We start from the raw sequence: 15798 nt of genomic DNA on the forward strand, positions 1-15798 counted from the left end.
GAAATTTGTCAAATGATGCCTTGAACATAACACTAGTCCAGAGAAGATGGCAAATTCATAGTGAACTCTTACAGCTTCCTCCACCCAAGTCTGCGCCTCCTGGTCCTGAGACTATAGTACTGTGTACGCTATAGTGAATTCACAAGTTGAGGACTTCCTAAGTGTATTCTGGGAAACCATAGTTGATGACTCTTGGCTAACATTGTCAACTATGATAATACAGGATTTTCTGCCTCAGTTGCCAAGAGTTAGGCTGAGTGGGGTCAGGTGGTGAGGGGTGGATACTATCTGGGTGGTTTAAGCCAAGTGATGTTATATCTTGTACTACATGTGTAAGGTGGAGACTCGTGTGGGACTGTTGAAAATGACTAATTGGCACTTTACACACAGTGACAACAACATCACTTAGTGTCGATGGGTAGGACTGGGTGAGCTACATTTCCTGTGGCCTCAAAGAATTGCTGCAAAAGACTGGCCTGAACTAGTTATAGTTAGTAATTGCCCATGAGGAAGAGTCAGGGTGGCTAGAGGAACATGTGGAGACATCCAATGTTTCATTGGTTAGGTCTCATTACCAGTGGATATATAGCGGGGTGGAGCAAGGAGCCAGATGAGATTCCAATACAATGGCTGGCAGAGCAACATGGCTGCTGTTTCTCTTTGCCCAATTGTATACCTATTAAAGGTCTTCAATCAGTAATATTTGCTTTGTCTGACTCCTGAGCAAAAGAGAGTGGGCAGTTCTCAGACTGGAGTGAGCCAGTGGCTTTGCGCAAAGGGCCAGAGTCTGTTCAACGTGTCAACTCCGGAACCAGGACCATTTCCCATCTAGGAAGTCCAAGGGGGTAGTCTCCAAGCAGGGGACATTTTGGCCCCAGAGGATACTCGACAACATCTGTGAAAAGGTTTGTCATCAGAGCAGAGCAAAAGGTTTGGCATTTGGAGGTCAAGATGTTGCCGAGCAAACATCCCACATTGCACTGGACCACGCTCATCTCAGGCAAAGCAGTGTGTGGCCCAACATGTTAACAGAGAGGGCTGTAAAACCTGCTTGTGGGGTACTGAGGTGAGCGCATCCTCATGAGGGCCTTTGGGGAGGGTTGCTAGGAAGCAGGAACTTCCAGTGTTAGTTAACACAGCTATACTGACTCCCCTTTTCACCCTACTTCCTTTTTGTCCAAGGTTAGAACCTGTCTTTGACTTTCCCCTGCAGCCATACTTGGTAACCATTCTTCTTCCTTCTTGGAACTCTAGACTAAAGCCAGCCCTGGTGGCACAGGCCTATCGCTCCAGCTATCCAGAAGACTAAAACAAGAAGATCCCAAGTTCAAAGACCTACCTCAGTATGAGTTCAAGAACAGCGTGAGTAACCAAGCTCTGCTTGCCTGACTTGTATGATGCCCTGAGTTCAGTGCCCAGGACCAGGTTCATCGTGACCCTAGCTCTCCCTCCTTTTCTGGCCTTCTCACTTGTCACTGACTTTCTACCTCATTGGAAGGAGAGCTCTTCAGGACAGGAGTCCTGGTCATCCTATTCGCCAGTGGGTCTGCCACACTACAGAGCCTGCTCTGTAGAGGTACCCAGTGATGGAATTTCATCTATGATGGACTGTGGGCCCTCTTTCAGCCCCAAGCACTACACTCAGTTTTAATCAGGCAAGACCACTCTGAAATTATGCTCTCACCACGACAGGCTTCCTTTTTGTTCATTGAACAACTTACTGGGTGGCGGGGGTGGCGGGGGTGGCAGGGGTGGCGGGGGTGGCGGGGGTGGCGGGGTGGTGGTGGTGGTAATATGTTTTGCACTTCGCCATCCTTGAGAGTAGAAAAAGACAAAGGAAGCCGCACCTCCCTGAGAACTTAGAGTCTAGTGAGATCACAGGCAATTGTCCACAAAGAAAGCTGTGCACAGCATCCATGTCTTCGACAAGCCCAGTTGGGGGGAATACAATAGAAAAATGCATACATCAAATTTTCAAAAAGGTAGACCTCTGGGAGGTGACTGGACACCAAGAGGCAAGTTGTTTAAGGTGTCATTTTCCTGCCCCTTATAAACATCCACAAAGTCCGAATTTATCTATTCTCTGTTGCTGCTGTGACTGTAAAACAGGTACACAGTAGGTGCTCAATAAATATTGAAAGGAAACAGAGTGAAGATTATGTGGTTAGCTGTCCAGGAGGCAGAAGTTTAAAAAAAAAAAAAAAAGTACTAGTTCCAAGTTCCAAGAAGGTGGAAGGAAGGACAGTGCTCTGAACTTAAAGAATGGAAAGCAGGTTGTTTGAAGGGGACAGGTTGAGACTGGATGTGGTCCCAACCCCTTGTCTATGCTCAAGCAAACCTAGGTTCTCCCTCTTCTAATAGGAGCCTGCCTCTAACTCTGCCAGAGCCTCACCCCTTCCTTCACACTCTCATCTCCTTCCCTTTCTCCCTTCTCATCTTCCTCCTGGAAGGGCACCCCAATGCCCAGCAAAGAGGAGGATGGTTCCGGTACAGCCCCAAGGCAGGGTCTCCTCCCCTCAGCTCCTCTCCCAGGCAGGACACTGTCCCTTTAATAGACTCCCTCTGCCTGGCGCTCTGCGGCTGGGGAGTAAATTTCTCCCTGTCATCAGGTCGCAGGGAGAAGAGGAGGAGTTTGTTAATGTTCAGTTTGTTCAGCAGGGATCGATGTTTGCTGGCATCGCCTGGCCCTGTCTTGTGTGTGTGTGTGTGTGTGTGTGTGTGTGTGTGTGTGTGTGTGTGTGTGTGTGCCTGTGTGTGAGAGAGAGCGAGAGAGCGTGTGTGTGTGTGTGTGCCCGCGCGTATGTGTGTGTGTGTGTGTGTGTGTAAGCAAGAGTGCTCGAGTGTGTGTGTGTGTGTGCGCGCGCGTGTGTGTGTGTGTGTGTGTGTGTGTGTGTGTGTGAGTGAATTCCAGATTTTCTGTCTTTCCCAAACCCGCTCCTGTCCTCTCGCATATCACTCACAGACTGGGATCTGACAGCAGCGACAAACCTACAGTGAGTGATCTCTCCCCAGCGCGAATCCGCCATCAAGATCAGGGACGAGGAGGAGGAGGAAGAAGAGGAAGAGGAGGAGGAAGAGGAGGAGAAGGAGGAGGAGAAGGAGGAGGTGGAGGAAGACGAGGAAGAGGAGGAGGAGGGAAATAGAAGGAAGAAGAAGAAAAAGAAGAAATCCACTGTCTTCCCAGGATTGTTTCCCCCCTTATCTTTACGCGCCAGTGTGCGCGTGGCGCGTGTGCGCCCCTCGTCCCTGCCATCTGAACCCCGTCTTGGATGTTTAATAAAGAAATCAAGTGTCTCACCAGTCACCAAAAAAAAAAAAAAACAGCAAAAAGCAAAACCAAAAAAAGAGAAAAAAAATCCAAAAGCAAAAACAAAAAGAGAGAGGGGAAAAAACCCAAACAAACAAACAAGGCAGAACCATCCTCCACTTGCGAGCAGCAGGCACAAACCGCCTGTCTGCCACCCAGAGAGGGGGTCTCTGGCCCCGCGCTGGAGCGCTGGCAAGGGGATCGTCAGGGGGACAGAGGCCGAGTGACGTCCTAGGAGCCACAGAAAGACGAGCGAGACTGCGGCCCCCGCGCGCGGCTCGGGGCTGGGGCGCCAGAAGTGAGACTGGAGCTGAGTAGAGAGATGCCAAGGAGGAAACAGCAGGCACCCAAGCGGGCTGCAGGTAAGAGATGGCTCCGCTCGGGTGCCCGGCCCAGAGCCCGGCGGCGCACAGCGGCTAGCCCTGCGCACAGCGGCTCACCCGCCCTCCTGGCCCGGGGCTGGCGGGGACGCCACCCCCTGGCGCTTTCAAGAGGGTTAGCTTGTGGGTACCCTCTTCAACACCCCATCCTGATCTCCCCAATCCTCCCCTCTCCATGCTCCTTCTGGATGGTGGCAGGGAAGCTGTCCCACCAAACCTTCCTCGCTTCAACTTTTCCTCCCTCCACCCTCTACCCCACCCCTAACTTTTTCTTCCAGTCTGGCTTCTTGCCTCTGGAGCCAAAGTTGGATTGTGATTTGGGGTGCAAGGAAGGCAGAGACCCCACGACCACTTCTCATCCCTCTGAGAGGTCAGTGCTGGCAGCTTCTGGCCTTCAGGGACAGAGTCTCCAGTTGCTGGGGCTCAGGGCTAGCAAGTGTGAAGCAAGTCCAAGCCCAGTGCTGCATGCCGGCTGGCTTGGGGGCAGTGAGCCATGAGGGTGTAGCTTTGGTCGCCAAGGTGCAAAAGGCACCCCCGGAAATGAGTGAAGCTTTGAATGTATTTTCTGAAAGGATTCACTGTTTATAGAGATCTAATCACCCTTCTCCTTTTTTCAAAGGGGGGGGGTGGCACCCCATAGAAATTTAAACAGCTTTGGATTTTCTTTGCCAGAGAGAACACTGGAAACTTTTCCTCCAGATTGCCATCATAGGAGCTGTCCTGTGGAATTCTTTCTTGCAGGGACCCTTACCCTAAAGATCTGAACAGGTTAATAGATCCCTGCTTCAGATCTTCAGAGGGTTTTTTTCCCCCTTTGGGTTGCTTAATTGCTCTCTTAATAGTATGCTGGGGTTTTGTTTCTCGGTATTGTAAGAGGAAAGTTCATTTTTCTCCTTCCAGACCCACCCACTGAAAAATCAGCTTTCCACTCGATTGCTAGTTTTGATTTGACATTTGATTGATCACCTGTCATCTCCCTGCCTTTGATCTATTCATTCTGATATATATCAATAAATCACTCACCATGGTAACTCGGAGTGCCAGTGACGCAAGCTTTGCCCTCTATATTCAGAGAGAGACATGCACAATCATTATCTTGTTGGCTTTTAATGTGGGCGGTTTTTTGTTTTGTTTTGTTTTGTTTTGTTTTGTTTATTTCTTTGTGTCCTTTAGTTGATCAGGGCTTTAGCAAAAAGCTTAAGTTTTGTCTGTGCCCCCACCTCTTGCCTACTTTCCTCTCCTACTTTGCTCAGCATGGGTAAGACTGATCAAGCGACCCACCAGTACATTTTATTCTGTTCCAACTTGAGTCAAACATGGGGAGAAGTTCCCAGGACACTTGAGTAAACTTTGCAAAGTCACCATGAGAAGAGGTCTGAACTGAGTTAGGAATCTGGGGAAAATGGATATGTGTGTGTCTGAACATGCTGGCTACCCAGTTCATAATCCTTCATCACTGCCTGCTTCCAGCCCAAAGAACAATGCATATGCTTCAGAATGTCCACTGTTCCCTTCCCTCTTGAGTGCAGAATCGCTTCTGTAGCCATGTGTAGGTTGCTTTGAGTTGCTATAAAGCTTCCATTCATGCATTTTCAATTGTTTTTATAAGAGCAAAATAATGAAAATAGCCTTAGCAACATATACATTTGCAACTTGTCTAGGAAGGGGGTGTTCTTTTCTCAATTCTGGCTGCCTCTTTTGAAAACAATAGCTCTCTTATTTAATTTAATTTTATTTTTGAACATCCATTGCTTTGCCCTCTGGTCATGTGAGTGTGTGTGACGGCCTTCGAGACTTCGGAGGAGTCAGCCTGCTGCATCTAATGCTGGAAACATAAGTTCAAGTGTAGCTGGATTATCAGAGATAACAACCTTATTGTTTGTTGTCCTGAAAGAGAGCCCTGGGCTATAGTCCAGCTAGAACGATACTGCCCTGAAAACTACTGTGTTGGATTTTTTTTCCTTCCCTTCCTTGTAGTTCCAGTAAAGGCCATCAACAACTAGGCAGTAATTTAAATTACCAGAATGACTGGACATGTCTCCTTTCACAAGCTCATTACAAAAAGTGCCTTGCTCAGAATTGCTCTCCTTTAATTATAATTACCCACTGATCAATGACGATCCAGGTGTGCAGGAAATGACGCTGCTCTATCACATTATTTAAATTAGATTCTTGCATTATGCCAGTGTCTATTGTTGCTAGCTACTTTTTTTATTGTAGTAGTAGTAGTAGTAGTAGTTGTGTGTGTGTGTGTGTGTGTGTGTGTGTGTGTGTGTGTGTGTCTGTGTGTGTGTGTGTAGAAACTTATGACTGTACTTTCCAGTTTTCTGGCCGATTGGATTCTTAGTGTCTTTGCAAGTGTGTCCCCATGATTCTCATGATGTTCCCTGGAAGAAGCAGAAATCCTTTACGAGCTGAGAGGGGGTAATTCATTTCATACACAGTGAGTTCCCCTGCTTCACAGTATTTATTTTTCACATATTAATAAGGTGGGTTGTTTTCCCTGCAATGTTTCTTCCGTTCATCCGAGCTCACCAAAGCCCCACTCTGTTTTAGGATGAGCGAAACAAAGTTAGCTGAGGCCCTCCAGCCAGTTACCATGCAGGGAAGGGGGAAAGTGCCTCTCCGGCTTTGGCTATGCTAACTTTTATCACTGCTTAAAATTAAGTACAATGCACAACTGTAAGTGATTACTCCTGTGGACTGATGTTGAAAGCTTGATTCCGCGTTTGATTAATGAATAATAGAAGATAGAAAAAGCCTGGGAGTGAATCAGGGCCGAAGCTCTCCTGGAACTCTTTCTTTCTCCAAATAACTCTTCCAGGCTGTTAAATGTTTTTCTATGATTCAGTTTAAGGGTGATATTTCAAGAAATCGGTGGCTGAACTTCCTACTAAAGCAGGTACCTATATAGAGCCCACAGGGTGGTATGCTAAGTGATAGAGAATGTTCATCTTTATTTCTTAGATTCTTCCCACTTCAGTGTGTGTATCGGGGGATATATGAGGAAGGCAATTCTCTTGAAGTAAACGGCTAAGAGAGAAGATTTCTCTCACAAATATTATTGGTTCTCACTTTCTGAAGCTTTGCTCTTCCACGGTGCTGGGACTTGAGGCCAGGAGAAAGTTTGCAAAGCAGCTTTAGCACCCAGTATCATGTATGTATGTGTGGGTGTGCTCGGCTCACCCTCCTAATGATATGTCTAGTTCACCGTTAAAATGCATCTGCTTTTACCTGAATCCTCAGGAATCTGCCTTGGCATCTTTCTCCCTTGTTCATTTTCAGGGAAGATAAAAAGGCGATGGCAGAAAAGCGGCACAGAAAGAAACTGTCTTGATGTGTTTGCACTTTATGGGATGCAGAGTGCTTGGGGGTTTTTAATTGTAGACTCCTTCTCAAGCGTTTCTTTTCTAACAAGCTTGCCCACGTGGTCCGCACACACGCATAGTAGAGATTTTATTTCAGCACTCTATACTATTATTTTTATAGTAATGTCTGCCAGTTGCAATGATGTATGGAATCTTGTGTAATCATGTCTCTGTGAATATGTAACATGCCCATAAGTTATATCTCCCTGCCTCTGCTCACCCCAAGCCATTCTGTGCTTCTTTCTTGCAGGCTAATGGTAGCTTCTGATGATCCAGTTTTTTGTTTGTTTGTTTTTGGGGTTTTTTTGTGGGGGGAGTCTGGCATCAGAGAGCAACTCCCTCAATTTACTTTGTTTATTGAGTGCAGAGATGAATAATGCAGATTTTGTTTTCATGGGTGTCCTTGTGTAGCAGTAAACATTAGACTATTAGCAATCATTACTTACAAGTTGCAATTTGTACCTTAATAGCACAAGTTATTTCCATGGGGAACACATTTAGCAGGGGCAGTTCTGAGCACTGTGCTTCAGAGGAGTGGGAATGGCCTGAGAGGTCTCTCTTTTTACTTCTGGATAGTGCTGTCTCTGAATTGACAGGTGAAGTTCCAGAAATTTCAACTTCCTACCGCATAGTAGCAGGAGCCAGTGGCTGTAAGTGAGGTTTGCCTTTCATTTATTGACAAGCAGGGAGAGACAGGAGAGAAAAGAGACCTGAAATGTCCCTGACCCTGATTTTCTCTCTTTGCTTAAACATTCTTCAGAAAAGCAAGTTCACATCTTAAACATGGTATGGTTTTAAGACAAGGACACACACACACACACACACACACACACACACACACACACACACGCACACCAGCTCACAGGGCTTCAGCAACAGGAACTCTTAGCTATTCTTGTTATTTAAAGCAGATCTCATACTAGAGAGGTCAGGTGCCTAGGAATGCCTTTGCCCTTTACGTGTTTGGAGTTGGAATTGATTCTTTATGTGTTCCTTTCTCCAGTCCCTCCTGCTCCCCTTCTCCTACCTCTCAGCTCACCCTTAAAGACCCAGATTGAATAGGACATTTCAAAAGTGCATTTGTTTTAGGCATTTATTGATTTCATTTTTAATCTGCCATATCAGGACATAATATATTAACCCTACCCTGAAGATTGCAAGTGGCAGGACTCCGGGGCAGAAAGGAAAGGAGAGACCGCTGGGAAACTTTCAATAGTGAAATCACTGAGGCTTGCTTGGGGTGGGGGTGGGAGGTTAGGTGCTTGAGGCTATGGTTGGAGAGGGTAAAAACGTTTCTCAGAAATACTCTACTGTTCTTCCTCCTCCAATTTGTGTTTCTTATTGCTCCCAAGCAACTCAGTTCTTCTTGCTGCATTTGGGGAAACTTCACATTCCATCAATACCTCCCAGGCATCTTCAGATTTGGCCCCCAAGCATCTTGATGGTTCTCACTTTCTCCAGTAGTGGGGCAGGCCTCTTCTCACCCCTGCTGACTTCCCATTAGGGAGCGTATTTGGGGGGGTGCACACTTTCCAGCTGGACAATGCCTAAGTCTGTCTGGGTTGGTTTAGTTGTCTTCCTAAGACTTGGGAATGAAGCTCTTTGCTGAACAGGTCTTAGAGAGAGACTGGAGTTGGCATTATTGAAGGCCTTGGTGATGAAGCTGCTCTGCCCACTCCTGCAAGTGAGCTTAGGAAAATCATCAAAGAAAACAACATGGGCTCTGTTCCTGTTTGCACTGGGTCTGCAGTCAGCTGGTGCAAGGTAAATATCCGAAGTGCAGCTTCCTCTCCATGTGTGAGGATCGTCCATGCACTTAGTGATAATTTGGGAGGACTCTAGCCATGGAGGTAGCACTTGCATCCATCCAGGTTCCCTAGGAAAAAAAAGACTCACCTCCCAAATTTCTGTAGTAAGACCAGGCATACACAGAGTGTCATTTTCACTGGATGCAAAATCAGTTGGAAATACATTAAACTAGCAGAGAGTGTCTTGCTTCACTTCCCCAAAGCCGTGCTTTTTCATTACGTATGTAATTACAATCAAATTGAATGACTTTTTGGAAAAAAATATCACAGTGGTATTAAAAGATGCTTGGCACACAAATAAATATATTGCTTCTCAGGTTGAGAACACGGCTGTATTTTTATTTCTTTGGGTAGGATTTATTTTAAATTTTGAATGTTGAGATGAAAATGGGATTCGTTTTATTCTACTGTCTTTAATCAGAGTTCAAATTCCACCTTAGCCTCTGCTGACACTGGGAGAGGATGGTGGAGCTGTTTTTTCAGTAATTTGTAACAACTGGGAAAAAGCCACTATTTTACATTTCACACATTCTGTTTAAAGTTAGAGGTTTTGGGGTGAACTTTGGCAAGCTCTGGAGGGCCTTAGTCATTCTACCCACATTTAAAAAATCACCCCCCTTAGGAGTGCTAGCTTGATGATCAGGATATTGCATTAAGAGAAAAAACCAATGCACTGTATACTGACAAGATTATTTCATAGAGCATTGTTGTTTCTAGACTTAGAATTTTACTTTCTCACCCTCCAACCTCCGCCTTTGACTTTTGACTCTTGGAGAGTTTCTTGAGTGCAGGTGCAGGCACAGCATTGAAAATGGATCTCAGAGTTCACCCACCAAGCCATTAGGAAATGTTGATGAAAATGAGAGACTTCAGAGCCCAACAGCCCACTGCTGGGCTCTGGAAGCAAATCAGACAGCACCCTTGTGCACACACAGGTCTTGCCTCGAAGTTGAACATTCATTAGAGTCACCTTTAGCATGCAGCTCTGTCCCCACCCCTCATTTGTCTGAAGGACGGACCCTTACCAGACACACAGGAGAGAGAATGCTGAGCTGCAGGTGGGAGCCACTGACACATTTGTTTCCAAAGCGAACTCCGTGGCTGAGAGGACTAAATACTGCAGACATCTCTGAAAATCATTAACATGGCTGTTTGGAATTTCCAGTTGTTGGTGCTCTCAATCTTCCACACTCTCTATATGGGGAGGGAGGGGGGGTCCCTGAGTATTCTGAAATATCCCAAGGTGCCAAAGTCGTTCCTAAAATTATTTGAAATTTTAGAAATAAAAATGCAAGAGGCCTGGCTTACTAAGCCTATTAGTGAAATATATCGGTTCTGTTTTTCTTTGCTGAGTAACAAGAAAATACACAATGCAGAAGTTTTAGTACTAATGAGCTCAGAGAAATTACACAGGGGAAAAAAAATTACCTGGATCAGATTTGAAAGCATTTGCTTTGAATTCTGCTTGTGAATAAGAGTTCTCTTTCCACATGTCTCATTTAAAAAACAAAACAGAACAACAACCCCCCCCAAAAAAAAAAAACCAACCAAATTCAGTGTCCCCATACCGACTCTCCCAACCAGGAACAGTGTCTAGGACTTTTTACTCCTCTATGGATGTACAAAGACATCAGGATATCCAAGTGCACATCCCCTTTCAGATAACCAAATGTGGACATGCAAACCAAACGCAGCCACGGAGAAGCTGTAAAAGCTAGCTAGCTCCAGGTTTGAGGTGGAAAACTTCAGTGGACTGTAAGGGGACGTCAGAGCAGGGTGCCGATGCCTCTCTTTGCAAATGACGAGCTCTGAAGCGGGAAGGCTTTTTAAGCAGGTTTCTACCTCTCCTATATCTATCTGCAAAGACTGATATAAATAAGAGGCCACAGTGTCCATTTCAGCTACAGGGACGGCCCTGTGTCTCCATGAAGCTACCAGACACTAGGGTGGGCTTAGAAACCAGAAACACATACACACAAATGAAAGGAAAACACCCTGCTATTTCCGTTAGTACAAAGATGAAGACCAGCGAGCTAAATAGTAAAGTGCTTTCAGAATAGAGCAAATCCCCCAAACCACCCAAGAGCCCCTTCAGCCACATCGAAGCCATTTCTATGGAGATTATACAGTTTCGCTATTAAGGTGAGAGAAAGCAGTTATTGTTTCTAGGGAAAATAGTTAGGGAAGGCAGGAGGAGATTTAAGAAAGAGAGGGGAGCCTTGGCAGCTGCCGATCTGTTTCTAGTGAATTTCCAAGAAGCTTCCCCCAGTGCTGTACTGTATCATGAAAGACTCCACGAAATCTGGTGACATGGGAGACACACAAATGAGACAGAGGGTCAAGGTTGTCCACAGGGAATAAACGACTTCAGTAAGCAAGAGCTACAGCAGATAAATATTTCTGTATAAACTGCGTGCAGCTTACTTTAAATCACTTCAATTTATCAGATCTTTGGAATTTTCTGTGTGTTTAGGAGTCTTCCTGCTTCCCCTCCAGGGAGATATGAATAGCTGTTGGGCTAAGACAATGCCTTAGAGAAGAGTTAAATCTATTCTGCTTGCATTGCCACTTGGTAGAGGGGAAATGGCAGAATAAAGGCTCACCATGTGTTTTACATTGGCGTTGCCTCTGGCTATTTTCCTTTATTAGAAAGTTGGGTACGTCGCCTTGCGCATCCTCTCATGTTCCTCTTGAGAGTTGATTTTCAAATCTGGATGGAGTGGTAGAGAAGAAGGAGGTGACTGGGTTCTGGAAGTTGCTTTTTGCTGTGTCGATCCATGCTCGGATCTCCGGGTCTGTTTCTTGTGGGTGGGATTAACTTAGCAGGCAGCTCTCATTTCTGCCTCTACTTGCTAATCTATAAAATGGAACAATCATATAGTTGCTTATGTCCCAAATTTGTTGAGAGTATTATATAAACACGGGCTGAGAAAGTGCTCAGAAACTACTGGAAACAAATGGATTTGAGGAAATATAGTCTCATCACTCTACATAGTCAGGCCAGGTCACATTATGCCAGAAGGAAGAAGAGAAGACATTCCCTGATTATCAGAGGCTCAAGGATCTTAGGGATCAAAAGAAATTAGACATGGGTATTTTTAAAGGATTTTATTTTTAGTTATGTGCATACGTCTGTAAGGGAGAGTATAGGTGTGCACACAAGGGAATGCTGGTGTCAGAGGAGGCCAGAAGAGGGTGTCACATTCCCTGGAGCTGGAGTTAGAAGCAGTTGTAAGTCACCCAGTGTGGGTGCTGGGAATGAAAGTTCGGGTCCTCTGCAAGAGCAGTGTGTTCTGGTAAATGTGGGACCTTGTCTCCAGCCCTGAGATGTGGGTGCTTTTTGACTCTTAAAAATGGAAGATTGGAGCCTAAAGAGATAGCTCAGGGGTTAAGAGCACTCACTGCCCTTGGCAAGTACCAGAGTTGGCTTCCAGGTTGCTCACAGCTGCCTGGAACCCCACTCCTGGAGGATAGACACCTCTGCTTCCTGAGGGCACCTGCACTCGCGTCACACACCCCTACACAGACTCATAACAAATAATTTAAAAGGAAAAACAGGACTTCAGTAGCTGGGTATATCTCATCCTGAGGCACACTCACTCAAACTGGTCCACTTAGAACTCAGCACCAGTTCAAAAGGAAAAATTTCAGGAGGAATAATGTTTGTTATGGGCTCAACTGGGACTACGGGAGTGACGTCATCTACCCCCTTGTGAGTGCAGTATCCCAGGTGCTGTTCAAAATGTTTCATGCATCATCCTCCATTTCCTTAGACAGCAGCTGACTTTTGAATTCCTACTATGCACCAGACCTATTTCTAGCATCTGGAACCCAGGGGGTGAGTAAGATCTTTCCTATCCCTGGAGATTCCTGCTCCAGTTCAGGGGGATTGGAGAGCATACAAATACATTTCCAAAGGAGAAAATCATTTTTCACGAAAAAGTCATTTCCCTGCAGAAAAGTGTTCTGCTGTGCTATCTGTGTGGTGAAAGTGAAGTTATGCCATTAGGAATTAGACTGGCATGCCTGTGGGAGGCCAAGTGATGTCTTGTAGAGAGAACATGAGCAAAGTCTCATTTCTTACAAATCCCCACGGACCAGAACTCATGACAGTCCCTGTTCCCTGACTGGAACCTACAGGACCTAGATCAAGCCATGGCTAATCTGGAGTGGAAAGCCAGCTCCCTGTGCCTCTGAGGCCTCTGCAGTTCATCTACTGTGGAAGCTTGACTAGACTGGCCATAGTGACGCATCAGAAATGGATGTTTGGCTCCTCCTCATGCCCCCTACACCTGTGGTGATGGTTACCCATGGGGAAGCAGCAGTCAAGAGCACTGCCAGAAAAGCCTGTCTTTAGTGGTCTGCAAATAGCATCTCCAGGTCAACCAGTGTCACGCATGCAGAGGGTCTCAGCGTTCTTTCCAGTGTGTAATCCTGCACACATGCACTCCTCCTGTACTTAGCAAATAATGATGACACACCCAGTGCTATGTGTTACTCTCAGTGCTAACAGTGGCAGAAGGTAAAATATTTGGGACAGAAAGTACCCTGTCCTCACACAGATATTGTTGAGAGTGAAATCAGGGAGGGAACGCACCGATGAATATCTAATATGATGTCGAATAGCTGGGTCCTGAGTGGGGATTTAAATTCATCCCAGGCAGAAGAAGTGCCATGGGCCTTAGGCAATGGACATGCATGTATGTATAAAGAATATAATTTGTAGGAGGCCATGGTGTCTACCTGGTAAGGATGAGGGAGACTGACAGGAAACGAGACAGGAGAGTCAGCTGATTTGGTAGCAAGTCACAGGTGGCCTTCCGGGTTTGATTGTAGGAGAGACAGGATTCTGTTGGAGGCTGCAAGCAGAGAAGGGAGGTGATGAGACTGGGCTGTGTGTATCACAGTGTTGGTGAAGTCACCTTCCAGGTATCAGTGGCCTCCAAAAGAATAGTACTTAGGGTGGCAAGAGCTGCTGGGAAAAAATACACATGCCTGTCTTTTATGGCCTTTATGGATAGAGGCCTTGGGGTGGGGGTGTCAAGCCATTGCATTGGTGAGGCTGTTGGAAGCTAGCTGTTCAGGGCAACCAAAGATGGTGTCCTGTGCCAGGCCCAGCCAACCGTGTGCTTGAAAGCAAGCTCTGTCACCAGGCTGCACGTCAGCTTCTTCTGTCAAATGAAGACAAAAATATCGTTCACTTCACATATTAGTGGGGACTGTTAAGTGAGATGGTACAGGTAACTCTTTTGGTGAAGGTCCAGGGCTTACAGATCTTCCTGGGTAAATAGACCCTCCTCCTTCCCTTCCCCTCTTCTCCACCCTTTCCCTCCTCCTTCTCTTTCTCACCCTCTTCTTCTCTACTTCCTTTCATGTTTGCCCGGGTTCCTCTCTTCCTCTTTCTCCTCTTCTTTTACTTCTCCCTCTTCCCCGAACTTTCTTTCTTTCCTCTTTCTTCCTCCTTTTCCTCCCTCCCTTTCTCCTTTTGTAGGAATTCTGGGAGAAATCCAGGCAGCTGAATTGGGCACTAACTAAATAGGACTGAAGAACAAAGGGACTGAATTACGGAAAGCCGTACGCACTTTAGCGGTGCGCAACGTTGACCTCTGCCCCAGCTGTAACTTGTTAGTATATCAATTTTGGAAGTGTTAATGACGGGCAACTGCTTTTTATAATAAACATGTATTTTACTTGCCCTAGCTCCTCCTGCCCATTGTGGAGAAGCCGGAGTGGCCCTGGGCGTGAACACTGAATAACTGTATGGTAAGGGTGCTTGCTCATGTGGAGATTTCTAGACCCCTAGTTAGGCTGGATCAGGGATAGAGTGTGGAAGACAGGTGATTGGCAGGTATGGGGTGGAGGAGCCTCACTCCTGACCCCTGAGGTGCAGCATCTACACACCTGCTCTCTGGGTGCCTTGCTGGGCCAGCCCCAGACACTCCCAGCTCCCTAGGACCTGTCAGCCTTGCCCATCCTCCACCAGGGAGCTGTTACTTACCACCACCACCCCTCCCCCCAGGGTCCAGCTCTGCAATGTTTAGAAGTTGTTAAGCTAGGGGGCAGGAAGGCTACAGGCTGTTTCCTGGTCTTCCCTTTCTGATTGTCTCCTCCAAGTGTGTGAGAGGAGAAGGAAGGTCTCTGAGCCTATCTAAAGGCAACGAGACCCTCAGCTTGAAGAACACGGAGAGGTGTTTGCTTCCTGCCTTAGACCTTACTTAGCAACTATGACTGCTCTGTATTAGCTACTGTGGAAAGTTCTGGAACTTCAAAGCAAACTGGCAAGGGGCCTGGCTTCTTGGAGCTTATGTGTGGTGTCAGGATGTTAAGGGATTAAGTGGGCCACCTACCCTATGATGTGGAACAGTGGAGTTTTCAGTGGAGAAAGTGAAGAGAAGGTGAGGGAGTTGAATGTGATGAGGGCAGGCTGAGCCATTTCTAATACAATGTCAGGAAATGACTCTCCACACGAAAGTGCCCCTGACACCTGACACGGGCTGGATTGGAGAAATGAACCTGGATGGGGGAAATGGTGTCAGGCAAAGCACTAAGTCCAGGGCCAGGAGCTTTCTGGGAACAAGAGGAAGAGATAGGTGGTGGGGCAGACAGACTACAGAGCTTCATTGAGGAGCCCAAGTCCCTCCTGAGATGCAGCCCTTGGAGGGTACAGGAGAAGAGAAAAAGGCTAGCTATGAAACCCCTAAGTCATTCTACCTGCCTTGCTGTTCACTGAGCACCAGGATGAGCAACAGGCTGAGCACCAAGAAGCCCCCCTGCATCATCAATTGGGTCAAAAGCTTTTGGTGACTTGGACCAAATGAGCGGTACAGGAAACAGAGATTGACCCAACAGAAGAAAGCAGGACCACAGGTGGGGAAGGGCGAGTCAAAGAGGAGTCTATACCATACGCTGTCTGTGCCAAATAGATTGTTTTTATT

At 46.5% G+C, this 15798-nt stretch overlaps 1 protein-coding gene across 2 annotated transcripts in view; it reads left to right on the plus strand.

The window, feature by feature from the left end:
* Window positions 1-3365: 3365 nt before the first annotated feature.
* Tshz2 (teashirt zinc finger homeobox 2) overlaps window positions 3366-15798 on the plus strand; it is a 450165-nt gene continuing 437732 nt past the window's right edge. For both annotated transcript variants that reach the window (XM_036183635.1, XM_036183636.1), the window contains exon 1: window positions 3366-3669. In XM_036183635.1, coding sequence (XP_036039528.1) covers window positions 3630-3669 — 40 coding nt within the window. In that variant the 5' untranslated portion in view covers window positions 3366-3629. The remainder of the gene's footprint in view (window positions 3670-15798) is intronic.

The sequence above is a fragment of the Onychomys torridus genome, chromosome 4, assembly GCF_903995425.1.
Source record: "Onychomys torridus chromosome 4, mOncTor1.1, whole genome shotgun sequence".
Taxonomy (NCBI): domain Eukaryota; kingdom Metazoa; phylum Chordata; class Mammalia; order Rodentia; family Cricetidae; genus Onychomys; species Onychomys torridus.